Source organism: Sardina pilchardus, chromosome 5 (assembly GCF_963854185.1).
Source record: "Sardina pilchardus chromosome 5, fSarPil1.1, whole genome shotgun sequence".
In the NCBI taxonomy this organism is placed as follows: Eukaryota; Metazoa; Chordata; class Actinopteri; order Clupeiformes; family Clupeidae; genus Sardina; species Sardina pilchardus.
The window spans coordinates 28887401-28912997 of NC_084998.1; the positions used below are offsets into that span (position 1 = coordinate 28887401).

General features: G+C 42.2%; 5 protein-coding genes across 5 annotated transcripts; 2 read left to right on the plus strand and 3 right to left on the minus strand.

Moving 5' to 3' along the window:
• Positions 1-2410: 2410 nt before the first annotated feature.
• Positions 2411-3313, minus strand: LOC134080882 (odorant receptor 131-2-like). Its single transcript, XM_062537494.1, has one exon. It carries the CDS (start codon positions 3311-3313, stop codon positions 2411-2413), a length of 903 nt encoding a protein of 300 aa, XP_062393478.1.
• A 3009-nt stretch (positions 3314-6322) lies between these two features.
• On the minus strand, positions 6323-7288 carry LOC134080883 (odorant receptor 131-2-like). Its single transcript, XM_062537495.1, has one exon. It carries the CDS (start codon positions 7286-7288, stop codon positions 6323-6325), a length of 966 nt encoding a protein of 321 aa, XP_062393479.1.
• Positions 7289-11870: 4582 nt separating this feature from the next.
• Positions 11871-12773, minus strand: LOC134080884 (odorant receptor 131-2-like). Its single transcript, XM_062537496.1, has one exon. It carries the CDS (start codon positions 12771-12773, stop codon positions 11871-11873), a length of 903 nt encoding a protein of 300 aa, XP_062393480.1.
• A 4475-nt stretch (positions 12774-17248) lies between these two features.
• LOC134080885 (odorant receptor 131-2-like) lies at positions 17249-18199 on the plus strand. The gene is made up of 2 exons (XM_062537497.1): positions 17249-17301; positions 17500-18199. The coding sequence occupies exons 1-2, from the start codon at positions 17249-17251 to the stop codon at positions 18197-18199; spliced, it is 753 nt and encodes a 250-aa protein (XP_062393481.1).
• Positions 18200-24335: 6136 nt separating this feature from the next.
• On the plus strand, positions 24336-25199 carry LOC134080886 (odorant receptor 131-2-like). The gene has a single exon (XM_062537499.1). It carries the CDS (start codon positions 24336-24338, stop codon positions 25197-25199), a length of 864 nt encoding a protein of 287 aa, XP_062393483.1.
• Positions 25200-25597: the final 398 nt, after the last annotated feature.

Consider the following 25597-nt stretch of genomic DNA (forward strand, 5'->3'; position numbering starts at 1 on the left):
AAGGGGCTTGTTTCCGGTGCCGTTTTATTTAGCCAATTAAGAGCCATGTTACTGACTGACGTAAGGTACAGAAGGAGAGCTCGTGCCCACATAAGCTCGTGCATGAGTTGAGAGTGGAACAGCCACCAATCAGCATGAGGAGAATGGTACCGGACATGATGTATTTCTGGAAAATGGCGACGAGGAAGTGCCTTGCTAATCGGCAAATCCTGACCCCCTGGTGTCATCAGTTAGTTAGTTAGTAGGTTTGACCTTAACACTGACCTGTAAGAGGGATTTCTCGGGATTTGTGTCCAAAGCTTGCATATGCACAAAAAGGCTGCATCCCCCACCTCTCACGCTCACGTTCTGATGTACGTAGACTGACTTGAACGTGAGAATGTGCGGTCCTCTAGGGCAACTTCATGTCTGGCGTACACACACATTCCTAGTGGGGGTAAAATGAAATGAGATTAATTGAGAACTGTATTGGGGCCCTGTTACATCTTATATTATCGTATCGTATCGTATCGTATCACATCGAATCAGATCGAATCACACTGAATCATGCATAGATATGTATCAAATCGTCTTATAAGGGTCTATAAGTCTTAGAACATGGGGCCTCAATTGATTCTCCTAAGCAATAAAAGAAGCCATCCTTCAACAGGCACACGATTCCAATATACTGTAATGATAGCAAAAGTGGCCACACTGGTGTCTAAGAGATTGAGGGACCGGATTCAGTTCCGTCCCACCGTCTCCTCTTGATCCATGCTCATGTTTCTCACTTGCCTCCTATCAAGTGTCCGGTGCATCCAAGGCTGGGCTGGTGAGGTCGTTGGTTCCAGTGTTCTTGTGGGAGTTTTCTGACTTACGGTTTTCCGGGATTGGTGAGCTCTCTGCATGTGAGCTGAGTTGTGTTGCTAGATGACAGTCCATCTCCATTACAGTAATAAGTCTGCTTTTTTACTGCTAAAGGAGGTCACTTAGACTTGTTAGAAGTTGATCTAGGAGGCTAAAGTGTTGTGTCAGAAATGGGCCTCAGTTTAATGTATGAGGTGACTTATCTGCTCTCTCAGTCCTGTGTGTAGTTGGGCATTTCAAACAAATGTTGCATTCCGATCCATATTCATCAACCTTACAGGAGGTTTTCACATCTGAATGACCAGCTGATCTTGCTTTGCGTCTCAGGAAAGGTTAAGGCTATTGTTAGTAGAAATGATTTACCTGGCCTATACAAGCCCATTCTGAATAGGACACCTGCCAGAGTGCCACCTGGGCATCTGGAGATGCATTGTTTATAATTGCCTGTGCATAATGTCCCCTGGTTACCTTTTTAAATGTTCTCCTTTTGCATTATTTGTGTGTGTTCCCGATAATGACCAGTATTCTGTACATTATCCCTTACGTAGCCAGTATCAGACAGGAGGATAAAACAGTTTAATGCCTGCAATCCAGGGCCCATGAGCCAGGGATGTATGCTGGTAACCATGGTATTTGTAACAAGACAGATGGTTTCTGGGCTGGGTCAACGGAAGGTTAGGATCAGATGTCAACCACATTGTGTACAACCACAAACCTATGTCTTCTGTCAGCCTTTTTTAAATTACAATTCATGAGGTTCCAATTTACGTTGATCACTGATTTGATGCACTGTTGATTGCCTTGGGGATATTTCAGTTACAGATTGTATTTGCCAAGATTCTAACTTTGTTTGGATATTATGTTCTCTGAATAATTCACTAATAAAGGAACACAACATGGTGTATTACAGTATTGAAGATTCATGTTGGCATCTAGAATTAATTAATTTACATGAATGTTCTTTTTATTTCCACTTTCACAGCAACGGGCATAGAACTACAGTACTTCAAAAAATTATCAGGATTTCATGAATTTATATAGACTGGGTAAACCCTATCGGATCTGCCGGCGATTGGATTTTGCCCTGTTACTCAGGCTGGAAACCTGCACATTTATCTCTCCTGCTTCCTGTCCATGATTGCTGGAACCAATCACAAACTGGTGCATTCAACAGGTGCACCTGGGTCGTTGGTCTGATTAGTTGACGGATTATCCAAATGTGTACAGTGTCATTTGAATACCCATTGATTATGCCTCTTGTGCAGAGATACAGTGCAGAGTCCCCAGACTAATGTTCAATCTCAAAAGATGGTGATATAGCCAGGCTGGAATTGATAGTCAATAAAGACCCATTCAAATTTTCATTTTTTAAAACCCATTCTGTTTTGTTTTGCAAATGCAAGCCAGAAGAATAACAACATATTTTTTTTGTTGAAATATGATACAAACATGTTACAAGTTTCATTCAAATTCAATCACTTCATGTCGACTTCATCATGTCCTCTTCTGTTATGGCTCCGGTTGCTGACTGAAGAATGCCTAATCCTGCCCAACGCTCAGTCTTTCAGTGGGCAGTTACAGAAGGCTTGATCTTTTGCGTTCCGCACCGGACATAGTAGAGGAATAACGGCCGGACAAGATCGTCTCTCAGGCCATAGATTAGGGGGCTCAGACATCGAGGCAGAATGAGAACAAATAAAAAATTCACAACACGGAGATTTGTGAACATACGACGGCTGCTGGACATCATCACAAGGGCTCTCTCAAAGGTTCCAAACAACAGGCTGTTTATACAAAGCACTAACTGACCAAGGTGCAGTAGGACTGTCCTCCAAGCTTTCTTTGCAGATTCTTTTTCCGCTGAGGCAGATCGAGCTGCAAGTATAACACTGACGTATGTGAACAATATAATGCCTGTTGCCGCCACAAAGAAAAATCCACTAAGCCCTTGATACAAATTGTTTTGCCACTTTGAAAAAATGAACATTTCTCGAGCACAGAACATATCACCTTTAAAAGATGATGGATCCACGATCAGTGCATATAAAATATCTATCACAGCATTTATGCTACCTAGGAGCCAGATAATGAGAATTGAAATACTCGTCGCTCTCTGTGTGGCCATCTCACTATGATGCAAAGGGAAACAAATAGCCACATAGCGCTCAAGAGACATCACACCAAGGTTTAAAGGAGCAATATTTAAAGTAGTTGCTGCCAAGAAAATTAAAATTGAACAAATAGTCTTGGGGATCCTCTGCCAATATAAAACTAACATAAAAAACATGGGAGACAGAATCAACTGAACTGTGTCATTGCAGAGCATGTGGGCAAAGAGGATGTAGCGAGGCAGCTCTCTAAACACAGGCTTACTCAAGAGAGTGTGAAACATAATGCTGTTGATGCAGATGAAAAGCAGGGACATGAGAATAGCCACTACAATTTGAATAAGTCGCTCCTCATTCATACCTTCAAAACTTTGCTGAAAAAACAGTAAAGTGCCTTCACTGGTTTGATTATTGTTTGCCATTATCTATAAACAAACACATAGAGCATACACAACATACAATATGATGACAGCATACAGAAGTGATCGATTAAATGCAAAGTTGAAGAGATATGTTCAGAAGTCAAAAGTATTAAACTCAGTAGATCAGTCAATAACAGTCAAACAGTGAAAAGAAAAGGAAAGAGACGTCCCCCCCACTGAGTTTGTGTTGCTGTTTGCAACTCTTTTTATAACCAGTTATGAAGTCAGGGTGCGCAAAATCGCAGCCTTAGTGTGCCGTCACTTGCCGTCCCTCCCTATTGAGGATTCCTAGCTGATGTCACAGACGTGGTGCACAGAGGTGTAATAATAATAATAATAATACATTTTATTTAAAGGCGCCTCAAGGTCAAGCACACAATGTGTAAGTAAGTAAGTAAGTAAGTAAAGTAAGTACATTTAATTAATAGAGCACATTTAAAACAGTTTCCACTGACCAGTGCTGTACAGAGGATATGGCTAAAATAGAGAATAAAAGCAAATCAGAACAAGCTAAATATAAAAGTCAGGCACAGAGAGCATAAGCAAGACAGGTACAGAAATACAATAGACAAATAGACAGCCCTAAACAAAATAAATAGCAACAGTAGGCCTACAGAAGACACTTGAATGTGAAGAAGAGAGGAGAGAGATGGACAGTTAGGAAGCAGGGAAGGCCAAGGAGTAAAGGTGGGTCTCATTTGGAGTAGTGTAAAATCAAATTTAGCATTAGACGAGGCAATTGCAGCAGCAATTGCATCACTAGGCTGACACAATTTTGTCATCTCAATATACAGTGATGGAAATTCTGTCAAAGTGTGCTTAAAATGTATGATAATGACAAGGCACAAGGAAAAATTTGTCTGCCTCTGTTGCAAAAGTGAACATCAACCACCCCCTGTGTTCCGCCATATTTCAATCAAGCATCAAGAATGTTGTTTTCCTGGCAGGAGGCGTAGTTTTAGAACATTTCTGGGTTTCAAAATATTCCTCACTGGTTTGTTCAATTTGCCATGAAAGTCAAAGTCTCTTTGAAGTCCAAATAAAATAAAAGATGTTGGTGCTGTTACTATGATATAGGCTACTTAAAATAAGTCCACCCCCAGAAGTTTTTTCCCTTGGTCAAACATTGGTCGAATTAGCTAAGTGCTGGTCGTAATTGAACCAACATGTAAATTACCCCACTAATAATGCCCGGAATGGAACCAAACTTCTACAATAGTACATTCCCAACTGCCACTACGGTCTATAAAACACTATAAACACTAAGTCAAATTCAAGATTTTATTTCATCAGTGGTTCCATGTTAGGGGAATGAGTTGATTAGTACTCTTTTTGAATGTGTTCACTGTTAAATTGATTATTGTATAGGTTTTTTTTTTTTTTTTTTGTATGTCGCTTTGGACAAAGGCATCTGACAAATAGCATAATGATAAATAGGGTCTGTATTCATGAAGTGAGGCACTGAAAAGTTGACACAGCAGTAGCAGTAGCCTGCAAGTAAAGCCTACCTTACACTGACAAGACTTGGGAAAGATTCTTGAAAGATTGTAGTCTTTTAACTAATGCCCCTCATTCTAGCTTTACTCAAAAGACTACAATCTTTCAAGAATCTTTCCCAAATCTTGTCAGTGTAAGGTATAGGCTTTAGTTGCCTGGTAGATTGAAGGAAGCACGGCAAATTTGGTCTGTTGACGCCATGTGAAGTTGTCCCCCAACACTATACTATATGCTATTCAGTTGTAAATGCATATTTTTCTCTTTTTATTTAACTTATTCCACTGAAATATTACATATCTTTGTAGTAGTACAACATAGTGATGTTGTACCAGAAACTTTGTATAAGTATATACTGTATACTTTTTTGATCCCATTTCGGAAATTCGGTCTCTGCATTTACCCCAATTCGTGAATTAGTGAACACATACACATCACACAGTGAGGTGAAGCACACACTAAACCAGAGCAGTGAGCCGCCTGTCCAACAGCGACACTCGGGGAGCAGTGAGGGGTTAGGTGCCTTGCTCAAGGGCACTTCAGCCGTGGACTGGTCGGGGATTGAACCACAACCCTGTTACAAGCTCGAAGCCTTAACCAGTAAGCCACGGCTGCATCATTGGCATGTGCTCAAAAAAAGTGTGTTTGTACCAGAAGTACAAAAAGATTATTGTGGAAGTGGGGACTCTACACAGTTTATTTGATTACATTTCTCTCTTTGTTTCCCTCTTCAAAATCAAAGACTTTTGTGAGCGGAAATGGATAGATGACAATTATCTGTTGAGGACCACAAAATAAGCTCCTCGCTTTGGAGCTTAAAGCTGGGCTGACTCCTACAGTACATAACATTTTAGTTTCAAAAACTGATCTATTGTGTCATTGCATCCAATAAAATAAAATTGTTCTGTGAGGAACACTGGAACTGATTATTGTGATAATTGAACACTTAACTTAATTCTATTTTTTTTTTTATGGTATAACATTTAGTCTCTCCACAAGCTGATATACTAGATGCACTAATAGCTGGCTATACAGAATGTAAATTAAGGAAAATGTTTTGCCTTGTGTTGCCTTCTAGTGGGTACTGGTGGTATTGACCTGCAGTTGAATTATTCACATTTTAACTGATGAGATGTACAGTATTACATGATTCTTTATGAACAATAAAATAAAAACGTGAACAATAATAAAAGCAGAAACGTGGTGGCTGAAAAGTATCTACTGTGGGAGCAAAGTACAATTCTGACATAACCTGTTCACTGTTCCTCATCTATGCCACCACCACAAGCACATATCTAATTATGTCCCCAGCAGTCAATTGTACATAGATTCAAAAGTATGTTTCATGGTAGGTACTAGACAACACTATACACTCCCAGAATAAACCCATGTATGTATGTATGTACTGTATGCATATATGTATGTATGTGTGTATGTATATATGTAGGCTCGTCAGTGTACATTGACATTAGGCTTGACTTTACGTGTGCCACACTGTAAATAGAAGAGGAAGAGGGGCCTGACGCTGTCGTCTCTCAGGCCGTAGATGACGGGGCTCAGGCACCGAGGCAGAATGAGAACAAAGAGGAAGTTCACGTAGCGCAGGTCCATGAACAGACGGCTGCTGCTGGTCATGGCCAGGAGCCTCTCTATGCTGCCGAACACCAGCGTGTTCAGGCACAGGCCCAGCTGCATGAGGTGCAGCAGGAGCGTCCGGTGCGCTTTCTTAGCCGACTCTTTATCGCTGGAGGCAGAGCGAGCCGCAAGCATCACGCTGATGTAGGTGAAGACGATGGTCGCCGTCACGGCAACAAAATAGAAGGCGTTGAGGCCCTCAAACAGTTCCCGTTGCCATGGCGCTATGAATATTCTCTCCCTTGTACAGAACATGCGCTCGCTGAAGAAAGTGGGATCGGTGGCTGAGGTATAGAGAACATCGATGACCGGGTTCACTGCCCCGAAGAACCAAATGACCGAGATCGCCAGGCCGGTTCTCGTCTTGGTGGCGATCTCGCTGTGACGCAGGGGAAAGCAAATAGCCACATAGCGCTCGAGCGACATCACGGCCAGGTTTATGGGAGCGTTTCGTGAGGTCGAGGCCGTGACCAGTATTAGAATGGAGCACACTGCTTTAGCCAGTTGCACATACATCAGGGAAATGACATACATCAGAGAGGAGAAGAGCAGCTGGATGGAGTCGTTGCAGAGCATGTGAGCAAAAAGGATGTAGCGAGGGGTCTCTCTGAACACGCTCTTGCTCCGCAGCGTCATGAACATGACGGTGTTGATGTAGATGAAGAGGCTGGACATGAAGATGGCCACCAACAGTTTGGTCAGCGGTCCCTCGGCAGTCACCTGCACCTGGAACATCTGCTGATGAGCGATCAGATCGTCCTTCCCTGAGTTATTCAGGGCCATGGCATAACAAAACCCAAACACGACAGGACCACAACAGAGCTAACAGAGTTCAGAGACTAAAAACCTACGAGTTAGAAAACACAGGACCACAACAGAGCTAACAGAGTTCAGAGACTAAAAACCTATACGTGCTAGAGAATACAGGAACACATCGGAGCTAAAAGAGCTTAGAGACTAAAAACATATACGTGCTGGAGAACACAGGAACACAAAAGAGCTAAAAGAGTTTGGAAACTAAAAACCTTCACGCTAGAGAACAGAGAGAGCCCAGAGCAAGGGAGGCCCTCACTCTCACGCGCCAATTAACTCTTCGGTGAAATGCAGGAGCTCGCTCTGAGATTTCCGATGTGAGATCACATTACAGTTCACATGCAGAGCGTGTGGTGCCAAATGACAAAGGAACACAATAAGCAATCATGCTTTTCACTGTTCTACACATTACCTGTAATAGACATAACCTGTAAAACCAGTTTACAAGACACACATTTACAAAAAAACAACAATTAAGCATATAAGCCCTTTTTCAAAGCTTGAAAACACATTGTCCAATGTAAAACAATGCAGTGCAATTAAAGCTCTATGAGAACAAGTCATGTAACAAAGAAGAAGAGCAATGGGATTCGTAATCGTAAACAGCAGTCTTCTGTTTGAGGACATGGGTGTTTGGTTACACTTCAGTGGTCAGACCTGAAGAGCTCTCCTTTATGAGGAGAACTGGAGCTGAGTAAGCCATATGAACACCCCCCCCCCTCCCCTCGTCTCCCATACGTAATTTGTTGTATGTTTGTAATGTAATTTGAGAGCTTGGGCCAACCTACTTTCAAGTGCAGTGCAGCAGGCCTGCCAGCATCTATGTCCAAAGTGTGAATATGTTCAGCTTTGCTATTCATTTGAAGATGAATCAATTAAACATTATGTATGTTGAATGGGAATGTACACAGCAAATCATGTTTTCTGTACATGTTCCATAATGTCAGTGGTATTTAATTCATCATCAACCATTGCTTTTTTTTTTTTTTGAATATATTGCTTTTGCATAAACAAAACAAAATAAATTACACACCAAACAGCAAACAGCAATGCATAATGTAAGACGTAGCTGAAAACAAAAACAATGCTGGCTGAGATACAAGTTTAAAAAAAAAAAAAAAAAAAAAACATAGGCTACATATCATGACTTCAGAGACACATCAAGTGTTTCAATAAAAAAAAAGATATGGCAGCTGACCAGTTATCAATAGTTTGTGGCGTTGCTAACCATTGTTTATTCAGAGAATTTTGACTGAGCTTTAAGCACTTTTATAGCAATTCACAATCATACAATATGATAACAAAGAACAACCATTAAAGAGTAAAATATGATACAGTATGCCAAATAATGATAAAAATATAGTAAGAGAAGAAAAAAGGGGTCTAAATATCAGTCAAAGGAAATACACTGTATAACAGCCATACGATCTAGCAGACCCTGTAAGTTGTTCTATTGACACAAATTAAAAATCAAATGTTAATACCATATATTGTTGTGTTTACTCTGGCAGGCTGTTAGGGCCTGCTAGGCCTTCTCTGCGGGTCTAGCTATTTTCAGCTGTTGAAAGAATCATGGATTCTTTCATATTGTGTACGTTAACCATTCATTCGTACCTCATGCACATCCAAAAAAACTGGGTGCTGGACAGACAAGCAAATGTTAAGAGAATCAGAAGTCCGCACACCAGAAAATGCTCCTCAGTTTTTTTTAATGGCAAATCACCACGTGTAACGTTTCTGGCCCTAGCCCAAATGCTCCTTAGTTTTTTTTTTTATGGCCAATCACCACGTGTAATGTTTCTGTGCCCATGTCTGATGAAGGGCTAGGGCCCGTGATTTGCCATTAAAAAAACTGAGGAGCATTATCTGGTGTGCGGACTTCTTGTTCTCTTGTCATTCATGATTTGACACTGTTTTCCCCATTGCTGCCCACTACGGGCTTGATTGAACCATTTGAACATAAACTCTGCCACTGTTCAATTATATATTTCAGTTACAAAGACGGCTTCATCATATTTCCAATTTCCATTTATAAGCAGAAAAATAACCTTCCAAAATCCCACCTTCCCTTTATATTGTACCCAGTGAGAAGTGTTGGTGTTTTATTTTATTGCAGGGTTCTTCCTGACATGGAAAGTTGGGGAATTTTTTTTATCATTAATAATTTGATCATTTTGGGGGCAAAGACATGGAATATGGACCTGGAATTTTGTCTATCTACTCGTCAAAATACATGAATACAAATATATTTCCTTACATAATTGGTGTATATTTGATTGTTTTGCCGCTTGCTTGAGTCTTTGGAACAAGCTACACCTCCATTTACGCACTGCCCCTCCCCAGACCAGTTCAAACAACACCTCACCACACACCTGCTCTCTGAGGCCTTTGGCCTCTGACTCCCAATCCCCACTCATCCCTTTGTTTGTCAAGTGGCAACCCTGGGTAACTGAAAGGCGCTATTGGCCAGGTTTGCATAGGCTAAAAAAAAGGAATAAAGAGTTTGCTAGCCTCCTCTTTATTAATTTAGGCTATGCCTATATTTATTCATCATCTTCCATACTTCACAGTCCGACATACTGTAGCACATGCTAAGACCTGACACCTGTCACTCAACTCGTCAGCATAGGGGAGGTTTTAATTTTGCCATCATTCCTAGGAGTTGTCCTTTCTCCTTACTAAAAGTAGGTCTGAGAGGCTTTGTGAACAACTTTTAAGGGAAAACTAGCTACTGTACAATCTCTTTTTCTCGCGATTTAGGAGTACTCTTAGTGGTTAGATAAAATGCTTTGTGAATACGGGCCCTGAGCTAGTCTGGCTATCATCATACTAAGCTCAATCTTTTAAGATTGAACATTAGTCTGGGGAGTCTGCGTTTTATTTCAACTGCGTGATCAATGGGCATAGTTCAAATGACTCCGTACGCTTTGATAGTCTTTTAACCAATCAGACCAACAATCCGGGTGCGTCTTTTGGATAAGCTAGTTTGTGATTGAACTCAAAGGTTGTGAACAGGAAGATGGATGTGCAGGTGTCCAGCCTGAGCTGCCGGGTTAAATCCAAATTCGCCGGCAGGTCCGGCAGGGTTCACCCAACCTAGAGCTGAGCTGCATGGCCCCTGAACAATAAATAACTAAATAAATAAACAATAAAAAAAATTCACCTTCACTGCAAGACTGTACTAGCATTAAGCAGGCAGAATGGCCCAATAGATGGGTGTTATCATCCTATGAACTACAGTATGAACAAAACACAAACACAGCTGTTTTTTTCAGCATTGTTCTGCTGCCTTTTATTTGACTTGGAACTCTAATCAGCTTAGTAAACATTGTGTGCAGTGTAGAAGACTGCTATAATATGTGGCTGTGTGGAACTTATCAAGGGCCTACAAAGTTCCATTATGAGGCACTGAGTGAAATAAACTAACTAAGCATTAGGGCTGTGCAATTAATCAAATGAATTGAATAATCGTGATTATGACTTCAAACAATTATGAAAATAACATAATCGACATTATGATGATTACTTCGATACATTCAGTTTCATAACAATGCTCTCCTTTTGTCTTGAGTTGTCGTGTGCATTATCTTTTTACATGTATTTTTTTCCTGTTGGATTATATTTCAAATTCAATTTCACATTTATAAAAAATTACATTTTGAATATGTTGAATAATCGTGATCTCAATATTGAAGAAAATAAACATGATAATTATTTTACCATAATCGAGCAGCCCTACTAAGCATATTGCTGAAGCCGCACATAGGCCTCCCTGATTGAGCAGCACTAGAGTATAATAGAGGCAGGCCGAGCTGAATGCTTTGCTACAGATTCAGTGCTCAGACAAACCTCTAAGGCATTGATTACATTTGACAGACGGATATAACAGGTCTCCATTAGCTCAGACAATGTCAAATAACTGTTCTCACATGTTCAAGACTTGCATTGTTCTAGATACCCTTCAAAGCATTTATTACATTTCATCGTAGGCAGATTCTGTACTGTAGCATGTTCTCCCATAGGCATCACCTCTACAACCTAGAGGCCTATTTCCAAACTACTGATGGTGGTCTACATTATACGTCTCTGGGAGTGAAATGCATGTGTCTGGACATATGTTATCATTTACCAGTTATACAGTTTGTGACTAATCAATTATATTTCTGCAGCTGCATATAGGCCTCGTGTCTCTCCCTAATTGAGAAGCACTGGTGTATTTGATGAGTCCAGGTAGATTAATATAACAGATCTCCCTTTGCCCTGCGGGCCTGAAAGTCTTGCTAAAGGCCCAGTGCTCAGATAAACACAACACATTTCATCTCTGGTGAGGAACATGACTGATGTCACATGAAGAAGGATTTGGACTTGGATTGTGTTAGATAATGTCCAAGGCATATTTGCATTTGAACAAAGGGCAAATGGCCTGTTTTCTCGTAAGCCTCACCTCCATAACCCAGCGAGTGAGTGCCCTATTCATTAACTCTGATGATTTCAGCAGCTGGTGCACTGCAGAGAACCATGATTTCTTAATTACAGGTCTGTGGAATAAATGCTATGAGTGAATGTTCACTTTAGGCTTGGATCCACACAGGCCACATTTGAAATAGTACACGTACAAGCCGCGGAGAGTGTCATCCCTCAGGCCGTAGACGAGGGGACTCAAACACCTGGGAATCAGGATGAACAGCAGGTAGATGACATAGCGCGCCTCCAAGAAGGCGCTCAGGCTCAGGGTTGCGGCGATGAAGCTGATTATGTAGCCGTACGCCAGCGTGTTCAGGCAGGGGAGCAGCTGGACCAGGTGAAGCAGAAGCGTCCTGCGCGCCTTTCCTGCAGACTTGGCGTTGCTCGACAGAGACCGAGCGACAGCCATGATGCGAATGTAACTGTAGAAGATGGTAAGCGTCACAGATATGTAGTAGACGGCGTCTATAGCCTGGTCGAACGACCTCTGCCACGGGGTCGTGATGATACTCTGACGATCACATATAATCTGCTCGGTGAAAAAAACAGGGTCAGTCACGGAGGTGTACACCGAATCGATCACAGAGTTCACAAACCCTAAGAACCAAATGGCAGCGATGGCCACGTACGTTCTCTTGACGGTGGCGAGCTCCTTGTGGCGCAGCGGAAAGCAGATGGCGGCGTAGCGCTCCAGCGACATCACGGCCAGGTTGAGGGGCGCGTTCCTGGTGGTGGAGGCCGCCACCAACATCAGGAAGGAGCAGGCGACTTTCGGGCCGGGGCTGGTGAAGAGGAAGATGATGATGTTCAAAACCGAAGAGGAGACCAGCTGGATGGAGTCGGTGAAGATCATGTTGGCAAAGAGCACGTAGCGTGGGGTGTCCCTCAGCAGGGGCTTGCTGTACAGCGTGACGAACATGACCGTGTTGATGTAGATGAAGACGAAGGACACGATCACGGCGAACTGGATTCGAGCCGTCTGTGCGTTCATCACCCGCTGAAGCTCCTCTGTGGAGTTGGACAGCCACAACTTAGGCTAGAAAGAGAGCACACACACACACACACACACACACACACACACACACACACACAAAAACACACATACAGCCACAGGCTATAACTTAGCTCTGCTACTCGCTACTCTGTGAGCTGAGTGACAGTCGGTATAACAGTCCACAGTGTTCAGAGATACATAAAGCTTGCACATTCACAGAGGTTTCTCATCTCAAACAGACATCACAATGATACATGTACATTGCATTTAGAGAAAAATAAGCAAGCATGATCAACAGGTTTCTGACTTACATCCCACGACATGATATCTTCACATTAAAGTCATGTACTGTATGTCTGTGTGCTGTGAGATTGCGTGTGGGGTTTGGCACTGTGTACTGTAGGTAGATGGCCACACCATCAATAACAAAGCTGACCTTTGTGCCATTTTATAAACTGCAGTAGAGATGATTTCATGAGTATCACGTCACCCCCCCTCCCCCCATGAACATCAACACAAACACACACACACACACACACACACACACACACACACACACACCACTGTCTTTGTACACCTCACCACTAATTTCCAGATAACACTTCTGTGGTGCGTCGAGGCTGCTTGTTTATTGCCAAACCAGAATTAACATTCATATTAAGTGGCAGCCATATTATTTTATCTAATGCAGAAAACATTCTCTAAATAATGTCAAATCAGAATTCCAAAACTCAGCCAAGATTCAGCACTGAAATTCTGTCAATAGGCCTTATCCTACTGTAAAGCATTTCAATGAATGTAGTCAGTCAGTGAAGCAGCTTGGTTCTAGACAGGCCATATTTTGAAGAAGTGCGTAAAGAAGTGGCAAAGTGCCTTGTCTCTCCATCGCCATAGATGAGGGGACACCTGGGCATGTCTAAAGAATGAATAAAAATAATTAATCCAACCGAGCAATGTTATACTTATGATTTGAGTGTATGAAACAATCTAAGGCCCTGGTTTAGGGAAAGTGTTTACTATGGGGCAAACATAAATTCCAGGCCGTAGATGAGGGGACTCAGACACCTGGGCACCAGGACAACCAGAAGGAAGGTTCTGTAGCATAACATAAACCTCGTAGCTCAAAGCAGGTCAAAGTAAACATTGCCACTAAGATGATGGTGCAGTGCATATAGTGATGTAACTCAGACTCAGGGCTAGAAAGATAGTGTAGAGCACGTTATTAGTGAACCTCACAGCTCAGGACAGTGCCAGAAGGATGATGTAGCACACGTTATAGTGAACCTCACAGCTCAGGACAGTGCCAGAAGGATGATGTAGCACACGTTATAGTGAACCTCACAGATCTGGGTCAGTGTGAGGTGGCTGACTTCAGTATGTTGCTGTACACTAGCATGTTTGGGGCTTCAAATGTTCACACCAGCAGGCTGCAATGGCAAGCTCTAGATATCAGAGAATGAACAAGCACAGGCTTTGTTGACCTTAGTTAGCAAGCTCTAGAGTATGAACGTGACCAGAATGAATGTTATATTCAGTGACAGACACTATTTTTTAATGTGCAAATATATGTATTCCTTCTAAATAATCGGATTTCACTAAATACACTATCTGAACTCATGTCATAGTCTATGTTATGGCAAGATTTTACATAGCATCAACTGGTTTTATGTAATGTAATTCTACTTCAATATTAGCCAAGTCATGGCCACTTACACACATGTTAGGCCAACTTACAGCTTGCATACAGATCTCCAGCCTACAGTATGTAGGATTTGATGGTGTATGGAGTACTGTATCTCTCTCTCCCTCACTCTCGCTCTGTGTGTCTCGCTCTGTGTGTGTTCATCTTGCTGATGGTGTCTAATTTACACTTTTATTTTTTTATTTATGAGAAAATAAAAATGAAATTGTAAACATTTGATAATCATGTATGACATTTGATAAACATGTATGGTAATGTCTTTTTAGATTAACCTGTAAGTGTAGCTGTTTACCCTGTGGCCTAGGAAGAGTTGGATAGACAAATGGACCTCCCCTGACCTCAGAACAACCTGGATGGGAAACTAAGAATGACCATGTGGGGGAAATGGGGACATTTTCAGTTTGACTATCATGAAAATCAGTATGACTGATTGAAATATGTATCAGTTTTATCTTCAAAAAGACGTCTGGTCACCCTAATCTATGTTCAGCTCAGCAGCAATGCCCTGTCATATGACATTCACTGCGGATATTCAGCCATATGCACTCGTAGTTGCATCAGGCCTGAGGACATGCCCAGAGTTGGCTGGGTACAGTAGGCCCACCACCATTGCAGATGCAACCGTATCAGTTCTGATATCACGTTCAGAGTATGCTGGAGGCCCATATTGCTGATGTCTTGCCAGATATTTCATTAGTCCCTTGGTGGCAATCTCCTTAACTAGACTAACATCACACAGCATATTGATGTGTGTGTGTTGGTGTGTGTGTGTGTGTGTGTGTGTGTGTGTGTGTGTGTGTGTGTGTGTGTTGGTGTGTGTGTGTGTGTGTGTGTGTGTGTGTGTGTGTGTGTGTGTGTGTATGCACGCGCGCACAAGCCCAAATGCCTGAGTCAGCAAATGAGACAGACAGCGATGATCATTAATGATTCAGGAGCTGCAAATACCAGGAGATCCTCCTGCTGCAAAACACTCCTTCACTCCAGAGCAAGGTTGAGCGTACAGGTGTGTTTGTCCTGGGTCTATTCTGGTCACTGTTGTCAGATGGTTGGGCTGCTCTGTGCAGTAGAGGCTCAGAGGGGGGTGATTATGTGGTGGGGTGATGCATTATTAATGGAACACTAAAGGTGACAACAGGGACCAGCCAGGTGTGATGAACTATGCCACCTGACTCCTGGGGCGTTTCAGCTGTCCATCATACAACAGAAGAGCTGGGTGACACAATACAGCATTGGGATTACACACTAAGGCCTTGCTAGACAGCAACAAGGCCTGCGTGTGTTTTTGATGTGGTGCTTTTAGGAAAGCCTGACCTTTGTGAAACTTGGGGACATGCATGGGATGCGACCATTAAACCATTTGTTGTCCGTTTGTGGCTATCAGCTTTATTAAAACATGGCAACCATTGCTTGAACATGTAAAGTGTGAAGAGTTGCAATCCAGATTTCATATGCCCCAGTCACGATCATGGCCTCTGTTAACACAGTCCTCAGTTTTTCTACGTTATTCATTTTTTTTCAACCTATTTGAAGATGTTATGAGTTTGAGTTAAGTGTCAACTTTCAGTAGGAACCAAAATAATGTGGACTCATACAGTATCAAATTAGCAGTTATACAATTGAATACTGTCGGGGCATTTAAGGCAACCAGATACAAAAAAGAGAGTAAAATAACCTCAAACAGCATTACACATAAACGTTTAATTGAATAATAGTTATACTATATTTAATTTTGTATTAAATATAGTATAACTTTCATTTTTATTCATTAAAATGAGCATGATGACTGACGAAATAAATTGATGTGGTTTAAATAAACCACTGTTGTCATACAGTTAACAGGCCTGCATTGTAGCACATTAATTAAATATCAAGTGTTTTCTGTGTGTATTTATTTAACAAACAGCCTAAAAATAGCAGAATATCCTCACGTTTTCAGTAGGCTAGCCTACCGCTGTTCCAGAAATCACAAATAAGAAGGTATCCCTTCGATTTCTGTTCATTTTAGCACATTCTAACGTAAGGAGCAAAGATTCTAGAACAGAGCAAGATGGATCACAGGGATAAGCCCCAGCGTCGCCCCAGACGCTGGCTACAGTGCTGTTCCTAATATATGGACTGATCCATCTTGGTCCGCTCTAGAGTCTTTGGTAAGGAGGCAGAACGAGACACCTGTCATACTCGTCACGGGGAGATTCCTTCCAAACGGCCCTATCACGACTATGAACTGACGTCATTGGGGTGGGTTTCAGCTTGTGCAGTCGCTGAAAAAGCAACCGCGCCAAGGAAAGGCCGACGCGGACGCCCACGATATTTTAAGGACATGTGACATGATGTCACGGTGGTAACTCCCACCGCGTCTGCAAGAAGTCATGTTGAGGGTGAAATCAGCTCGACTCCTCTATAAAAAGTGCAGAGGCTAACCCTGTTGTGGATGGTCTGTCCATCTCTACTCTACTACGCACATGGTCACAAGATCTCGGGAGACATAATATGCCTATATGGAACTTTAATGTGATGGGCTTTTTTTAGGCTTGTTAGTGATCTATTTGCATATGTTTTCTGTTTCATATGTTTTAACACCATTGTATGCTGAGGTGAAATCCTCTGTGGAAGTGTAAGCTTTATGTAAAGAGTATCACTGTTGAGAAGACAAACTTCTGTGGAGGGTTAAGCTTTCTCTATTTGCATATGCATCTCTTTCACAGATGCTGAATAGCAGTGCTTTGCCTGTGTATAATTGCATTTCTTATAGCCTATGTGCAACTAGGTTATGGCTCTCACAAACAACTCCACAAAGGTGTTTCAGCAAGCGTCGATTGCTCGGTCAGTGTCCAAATTTACTGTGACGGTGCTGATGTCTTTAGTTTTTGTCTACATCAACACTGTTATGTTTGTCACGCTGTTGAGCAAGCCTGCTTTGAGAGAGACCTCTCGCTACATCCTCTTTGCTCACATGCTGTGTAATGATTCCATTCAGCTGCTCTTTTCGTCAATAATCGTATTAATCTCATTCTGTTGCAGGCCTGTTAAAGCCGTTTGCTCCATTTTAATCTTAGTCACCGACTCTACTTCCAGAATCGCACCACTTAACCTGGCCGTGATGTCACTGGAGCGCTACGTTGCCATTTGCTTTCCTCTGCGTCACGGTGAATTTGCCACCGTTAAGAAAACCTACGTGGCCATTGCTGCTCTTTGGGTCTTTGGGCTGCTGAACCCTGTGATTGATTCACTTTACACTTCTGTGACTGACCCTATGTTCTTCACTGGGCAGGTGTTATGTGGTACTGATTTTATGTTTGTTACTGCACCATGGCGGGAGTTGCTCTACCAGTGTCTCAACGGCCTCTACTACGTGGCTACAACACTTACCATCATCTACAGCTATGTTTGCGTCATGATTGTGGCTCGGTCTGTCTCCAGTGATGAGAATTCTGCTAGGAAGGCGCACAGGACTCTTCTGCTGCACCTGATTCAGCTGCTGCTCAGCCTGAACACACTGCTCTTTGGCAACATCATTGGCTTCCTGGCACAGATCCTGACCTATGAGGTTTATAGAGACCTACGCTACAGCACCTTCCTTCTGTTCATCCTGGTGCCCAGATGTCTGAGTCCCCTCATCTACGGCCTGAGAGATGAGACACTTCGCCACTTCTTTATGCACTTCTTTAAATGTGGCCTGTCTAGAGCCAAGCCCAAGGTTCACTCACTAGACGTTCACTAAACCAGGGCATCAGATTGTTTTATACACTCAAATAATAAATTACAGCATTGCTCGGTTGGAGTTATTATGACTCATTCTTTAGACATAGTCAAAAAAAGGTGACACTTGTACCAATACTTTCTATTCCTATCAATCAGATACTTGCTTATATTATGATAAACATTATCAATGTCTTGCATATTATGACTGGCCCTGTTTAAACTGATGTATTTAAGTTACTCTGGATGATAGGGTCAGCTAAATGAATAAATAATAAAAATGTAATTATGACAAAATACCTCAAGTTTTGTTTGTATTGCACATAATGATTACCACACTACCCAACATATTTTGTTTCTGAACATCCCAAATCTCAATTAAAGCAGAACTACCGGTATGCAAGATTCTTTAGCTTAGTTTGCCTTTTAAACTAATCAGCTTCGGAATCATTGGAATGTTACAAAAGTTTCACTAACTGCTGTGATTAGGCTGTGGCCACCTCGGTTAGTAGCAGAGGCCCATGAACGCCAGCAAATAAATAGGCTGACATAAAAATGTGTTGCCTAATTTTGTATCCTTTTGTACAGCCTAGGCCATCCTTTTAAGAATTTAGTTCATGAAACACAGGCATTGAAATGCACTGCAACAGGTACAGTAGGTCTGGCGTGCTTTGCGCACAATTAAGAGTCAAAACATAGTAAGTAGCCTAGGCGTATAGGGCATTGACTACAATATTGCTGACAGGTAAACATGGATTTGATCGATTTTTAAAAAAAATACTTTATTTCTCAACACGCAATTTAGCATTTACCCTGTGGCGCAGCACGTTAATGCTTCTTGTTATGATTTTACACTAGTCTACACGTGGATTCGATCCTTGCCAATCGAACAAATTTTAAATTGATATATTTTGAGGCCAGCAATACTTCCACAATGTATGCGATAGACCAGCCTGACCAGCAGTCAGTGAAACGTTTGGATTTTTCGAGTCAAGAAACGCTCTTTATTTTCGAATGTCTGTGTTAGAGAGCATTTGACTTTTAAAACCAAGTAGCATAGGCTACTTGTCGCTCGGACAAGGAGTTATAAGGGCAATGTAACCGTTGTGTCACCTAATGCAAGACAAAATGTTGCCACGGTGTTGCTTACGTGTTCAATTGATAGGTGATTTGACAATGTGGTACGGAGAGTTGGAGTAGCTCAGGGAGATAATGTGCTGAATAAATAGGACTGGTAGAGTATTTATGGCAAGATCGAATCCAGTTTAAGACAGCATCAGTGCATGCGGTGTATATATGCTGTTTAAACCGTATACTGTTTTTTTCTGTGTCTTTGCTTCCTATCATTATGTGAAAAATAGCATCCTTTGAAGCTACAGTTGGCAAGTCAAGCCGATTGAGAGCACCCTCTCAAGTTTACAAATAAAAGGACTACAACTTTCTGCCTCTAGATGTTTGTAATTGCAGCATGACATACTGTAAATACATGAGACAATGCTTAGAATAATTACTTTTTCTTAAATGTTCCACTTCCAATTTCCGATCATGTTTACCCTTACAGACAGGGTAGACCAAGTACAATGGTTGAGTTAAATTTGCCAACATTAATCATAGCCAACACAATACAACCACACCTTTAAATACAACTGAGGTATTGGACATATTTTTATAATTTATTAGTATGTCACTTAAACATTAAATAGTTTAATATTTCTCTAGATAGAATACTTGATAGACGACTACAGGCCTTGACTTAAAGCACGGCAGCTAATACAGTGAGTGAATATGTACGGTCATCTTGGCTCTAGACAGGCCACATTTGAAAAAGCGCATAAAGAAGTGGCGAAGTGCCTTGTCTCTGAAGCCATAGATGAGGGGACTCAGACACCTGGGCACCAGGATGAACAGAAGGAAGATACTGTAGCGCACGTCATAGCGGACCTCGTAGCTCAGGGTCTGGACCAGGAAGTCAATGATGTTGCCAAAGAGCAGTGCGTTCAGGCTGAGCAGCAGCTGAATCAGGTGCAGCAGAAGAGTCCTGTGCGCCTTCCTAGCAGAATTCTCATCACTGGAGACAGACCGAGCCACAATCATGACACAAACATAGCTGTAGATGATGGTAAGTGTTGCAGCCACGTAGTAGAGGCCGTTGAGACACTGGTAGAGCAACTCCTGCCATGGTGCACTAATGAGCAACCCGTGAGTGCCACATAACACTTGCTCAGTAAAAAAAACAGGGTCAGTCACGGAGGTGTAAAGTGAATCAATCACAGGATTCACCAGCCCAAAGACCCAAAGAGCAGCAATGGCCACGTAGGTTTTCTTAATGGTGGCAAATTCACCGTGACGCAAAGGAAAGCAAATGGCAACGTAGCGCTCTAGTGACATCACAGCCAGGTTAAGAGGTGTGATTCTAGAAGTAGAGTCAGTGACTAAGATTAAAATGGAGCAAACGGCTTTAACAGGCCTGAATCGGGAGATTATGCCGATTAATGAAGAAAAGAGCAGCTGAATGGAGTCATTAAACAGCATGTGAGCAAAGAGGATGTAGCGAGACGTTTCTCTCAAAATAGGATTGCTCAACAGCGTGACAAACATAACAGTGTTGATGTAGATAAAAACGAAAGACATCAGTGCCATCACAGTAAATTTGGTTAGTGAACGGGCGAGCGATGCTTGCTGAAACACCAACTTCGTGGAGTTATGTGTGAGAGCCATTACCTATAAATACAGTGAGGTAAAGCACTGCTACTCGTTCAGCTGAGTGTAAGTAAAAATACAGATGCAGGATAATCTTTCACAGAGGTTTTTCAGCTCAAAAGTGATGATCTTTACAAACACCGAAAGATTATACTTGTGACATTACATTCAGAGAAGATGAAACATTTAGATGCCCTAAAGATCAATACACCAATAAGTAAGTAAATACCGTAGGCTTACACTACAGTATGTGCATGTTTCCTGTGTGAACCGGAGAGGTGGTTGTTAGCTGTGTGGTCTGTGAGGGTGGACAGACCAGGGTTAACCTTTTAATAGAGGAGTAGAGAGGATTTCCTCCTCAAGGGGCCTACTACTCCCATCCCCGCACATCACGCGCAGGTGGTTTCAGCCCCCTCAAAATAGGCCTAATGAGGGCGGCGCTGTGGCGCAACTGGTCCAAGTGCCCATGGGGACCCAGGTTCGAGTCCGACCTGCGGTCGTCCCACCCCATATTTCTCTCCCACTTGCTTCTTGTCTCTCTCCACTGTCCTACACAAATAAAGGCAAAAAGCCCCAAAGAATATACTTTAAAATAATAATAATAATAATTGGCCTAACAACGTCCTTGGAAAGGTCGATAGGAGGTTCAGTGAAAGAAGAAGATACAGTTATCAAATTTGAATATCTCGCTAGGCTACAATCTGCTTCGTTAAACAGGGCAACAAGGGTACACATTTTAGCACTAGTTAAGTATTAGTTAAGCATTAACAAACACTATGAATGTCATTATGAAGTATGTTTTCAACATTACTGGATTGAATTCATAATGATCTGGAGATTATGTCAATGCTACTTTTGGTGAATACCTCAGTTATTTCATTGGCAATTCAGTGTTATTCAGACTTCATCATATAGGCCTACTGTTTGCCAGCTTGTAGACAGCACTGTGTGCAATGATTAAATCTCCAACATTGAGGACAGAGCCTACCCATGGTCCCTAAGGTGCCTGTGGAGAGTTAATCGTCCTGTTTGTCCTGTCAGGACTTCCTGGTAATGGGAACCGGCGTTCCATACATTATCCCTTAAATAACATGTGCAATGCAAGGTTGTAATAAGATTTGTAGTTATTTGCAACAACATGAATTAGTAGGCCTAATTGATTTTACATCATACGTGCATTAGACAATGGTGTGTCATGTTTGTGTCTAAAGAATGTTCTGCTTCAGAACAAATTGGCTATCGGTAGCAGAGGCCTAGAACAAAATATGGTTTAATGCCCCATTTTCACAAATCAAAGGTGTTAGTAACTCCAGTACTTTCCAGAAAGGCTATGTGACTGACAGCTGAAACGCCCCAGGAGTCAGGTGGCATAGTTCATCACACCTGGCTGGTCCCTGTAGTCACCTTTAGTGTTCCATTAATAATGCATCACCCCACCACATAATCACCCCCCTCTGGGCCTCTACTGCGCAGAGCAGCCCAACCATCTGACAACAGTGACCAGAATAGAGCCAGGACAAACACACCTGTACGCTCAACCTTGCTCTGGAGTGAAGGAGTGTTTTGCAGCAGGAGGATCTCCTGGTATTTGCAGCTCCTGAATCATTAATGATCATCACTGTCTCTTACACGCACGCACGCATGCAGGCAGGCGCGCGTGTCCTGGAGATTTGCCATGGGGGACTAATGAAATATCTGGTAAACATTGAGTGTCAAGATAAACATATCAGCAACACGAGTTTGATACTGGTTTAAGCCTACTTGCCATGCCCTGAACATGACCCCAAACCTGATACTCAATGTGCTGTGTGGGGCAGCCGTGGCCTACTGGTTAGGGCTTCGGGCTTGTAACCTGAGGGTTGCCGGTTCGATCCCCGACCAGTCCAAAGCTGAAGTGCCCTTGAGCAAGGCACCTAACCCCTCACTGCTCCCCGAGCGCCGTTGGTTGGGCAGGCAGCTCACTGCTCTGGGTTGTGTGATTCACCTCACTGTGTGTTCCCTGTGTGCTGTGTGTTCACTAATTTGGTTAAATTGGGTAAAATGCAGGGAACTGAATTTCCCTCACGGGATCAAAAAAGTATATATTCTATTCTATTCTATTCTATTCTATTCTATTCATGGCTGGCATTCAGACCTCCATATATGCAAAAGGAGATACTGGAAGTGCCACATCACTGGTCTTGTTGAGTCATTAAATTGGTCCAAAACAATAGATTCTTCAAGGAGAACTTTGGTGTAAGAACAGCAACCGTTTATTTTTAGATGATGAGTAAATTGCATGATAATGAGTGCAATCTGTGCATTACCTGAACTCATGCTAGGAGACGCCAATACAAGTTGATTGTCGAATATGTACTGTAAGCTACTGTCAACACAAAAGGAGAACAGTTTGATAATCAATTTGAATGGACTTCCTTAGATGTTCTTCATTGCAAATGCACATTCTGCTCTTACTCTAAATTACTTTGATTATCATTGTTAACATCATTATCAACTAATATGTAATGGGAAAGTCTTTTCCCTGACTCACAAGAACCTATCCCAAGGAGAAGAATATTACTGTCAAACTTACACTCGAGTGGAGAAACTGAACAGTCCAACCATAAGACTATGAAAAACTAACCATTAGGCTACTATTTGCTGTAAAGTTTTTGGATGTTGGCAGACATTGCAAAAACCACTTCGATTTTCATTTCATTTCATTTCATTTTGTAACTTTAGAGATAAGCTGTTGCTTGTGTGCTGTGGGATTTTCAATGTCAAAAATGTGCATGTTACAGAGCTTGGGAAGTGTCATTGCATGATATGTTTGCATGTCGAGAAAATGTGTGCTATATTTTAGTAAATTGTGCACTCATTTTACTGAATTGTGGTCTCATTTCACTACATTGTGCAAACAATTTTGTCTGTCTGATCTATTCATGTGACCTACAGTTACGTTGTGAGCACACACCTCATTGGTCGCTGTGATGTAGTTGAATAAGGCCTGAACTGAATAAGGCCTGGTGGCTACGCTGGGTTGTGACGTGACATGATGAGGGTGAAATCATCTCTATAAGACAGCAGTGCAGTCAACCCTGCTTTTAATGGTGCGCCCATCTCTATAGAGCACAGTGAGAGATCCTACTGAAAGGAGAAACCTACAAGATTCTGGCATTTTAATTGATAATTAAGGTATTTTGTGGAATACTGTAAAAGTGATAGAAGAAATGCCAAGAAATGCTTCTATTTATCTGTTTCTGAATGTGATTCCACTGATGTATTATTGTGATGTCTCTGTGTCTCTGTGTCTGTGAGTGATCAGCTCACACAGCTCAGCGTTACTGTGCCTGTGTGTGTGTAAGAGTATTTGTCATCGTTGTGTCTGGATTATGGCTCACACAAACAACTGTACGAAAGAGATGCTTCAGCAAACACCAATCCCTCAAACATGGATGAAATTCACGATATTGATGAGCATGTCGATCATCTTCATCTGCATTAACACCATTATGTTTGTCACGCTGTGGAGCAAGCCTGTGTTCACAGAGACCTCTCGCTACATCCTCTTTGCTCACATTCTCTGTAATGACTCCATCCAGCTGCTCTTCTCTTTAATAATTGCCATCATCACCCCATACAGGCTAGTTAAAGCCGTTTGCTCCGTTTTAATCTTAGTCACTGACTCTACTTCCAGAATCGCGCCACTTAACCTGGCCGTGATGTCACTGGAGCGCTACGTTGCCATTTGCTTTCCTCTGCGTCACGGTGAATTTGCCACCGTTAAGAAAACCTACGTGGCCATTGCTGCTCTTTGGGTCTTTGGGCTGGTGAACCCTGTGATTGATTCACTTTACACCTGTGTGACTGACCCTATATTCTTCACTGGGCAGGTGTTATGTGGTATTGATGGCTTGTTCATCACAGCACCATGGCAGGAGTTGCTCTACCAGTGTCTCAATGGCCTCTATTACGTGGCTACAACACTTACCATCATCTACAGCTATGTTTGCGTCATGATTGTGGCTCGGTCTGTCTCCAGTGATGAGAATTCTGCTAGGAAGGCGCACAGGACGCTTCTGCTGCACCTGATTCAGCTGGGCCTGTGCCTGAACACCCTGCTCTTTGGCAACATAGTTAGCTCCCTCACTCTGACCCTGTGCTATGACTTATACCATGGCATGCGCTACACCGTCTTCCTGCTGGTGGTCTTGCTGCCTAAGTGTCTGAGCCCCCTCATATACGGCCTGAGAGACGAGACGCTTCGCTTCTTGTTCCTTCACCATTTAAAATGTGGTTTGCGTAGAACGAAGGTGACCATGCATATTCACTCCCTGCATTAGTTTCACTGTTTTAAGTCAAGGCCAGGAGACCTGTATAATTTACACATCAGAGTTCTGAGCACTGTATCAGCTGAGGAAGCTATCGGTAGTAGGGCAGAGAGATATGACTCATTCTGCAGGAGAAACTTGTATCTATATAAGAACAGGGATATTATGTAAAATAATGTACGTTTTAAGATTAAAACATGTTGTATTAAATGTGTTTAAGTCACATAGAACTAGAAAATTATAGAATATGCCGAAAAACATCAGTCATTTTTAGGTGTTGTTGTGTTTTTGTCATTGATGATGATTAATGTTCGCAAATATCCCTCCAGTATTGTGCCTGGTCTTCCCTGTCAGAAAGGATAAACAGGTCAAGACCTTCAAATAGAAGTTGTGACTGCAAGTGAAAAGTT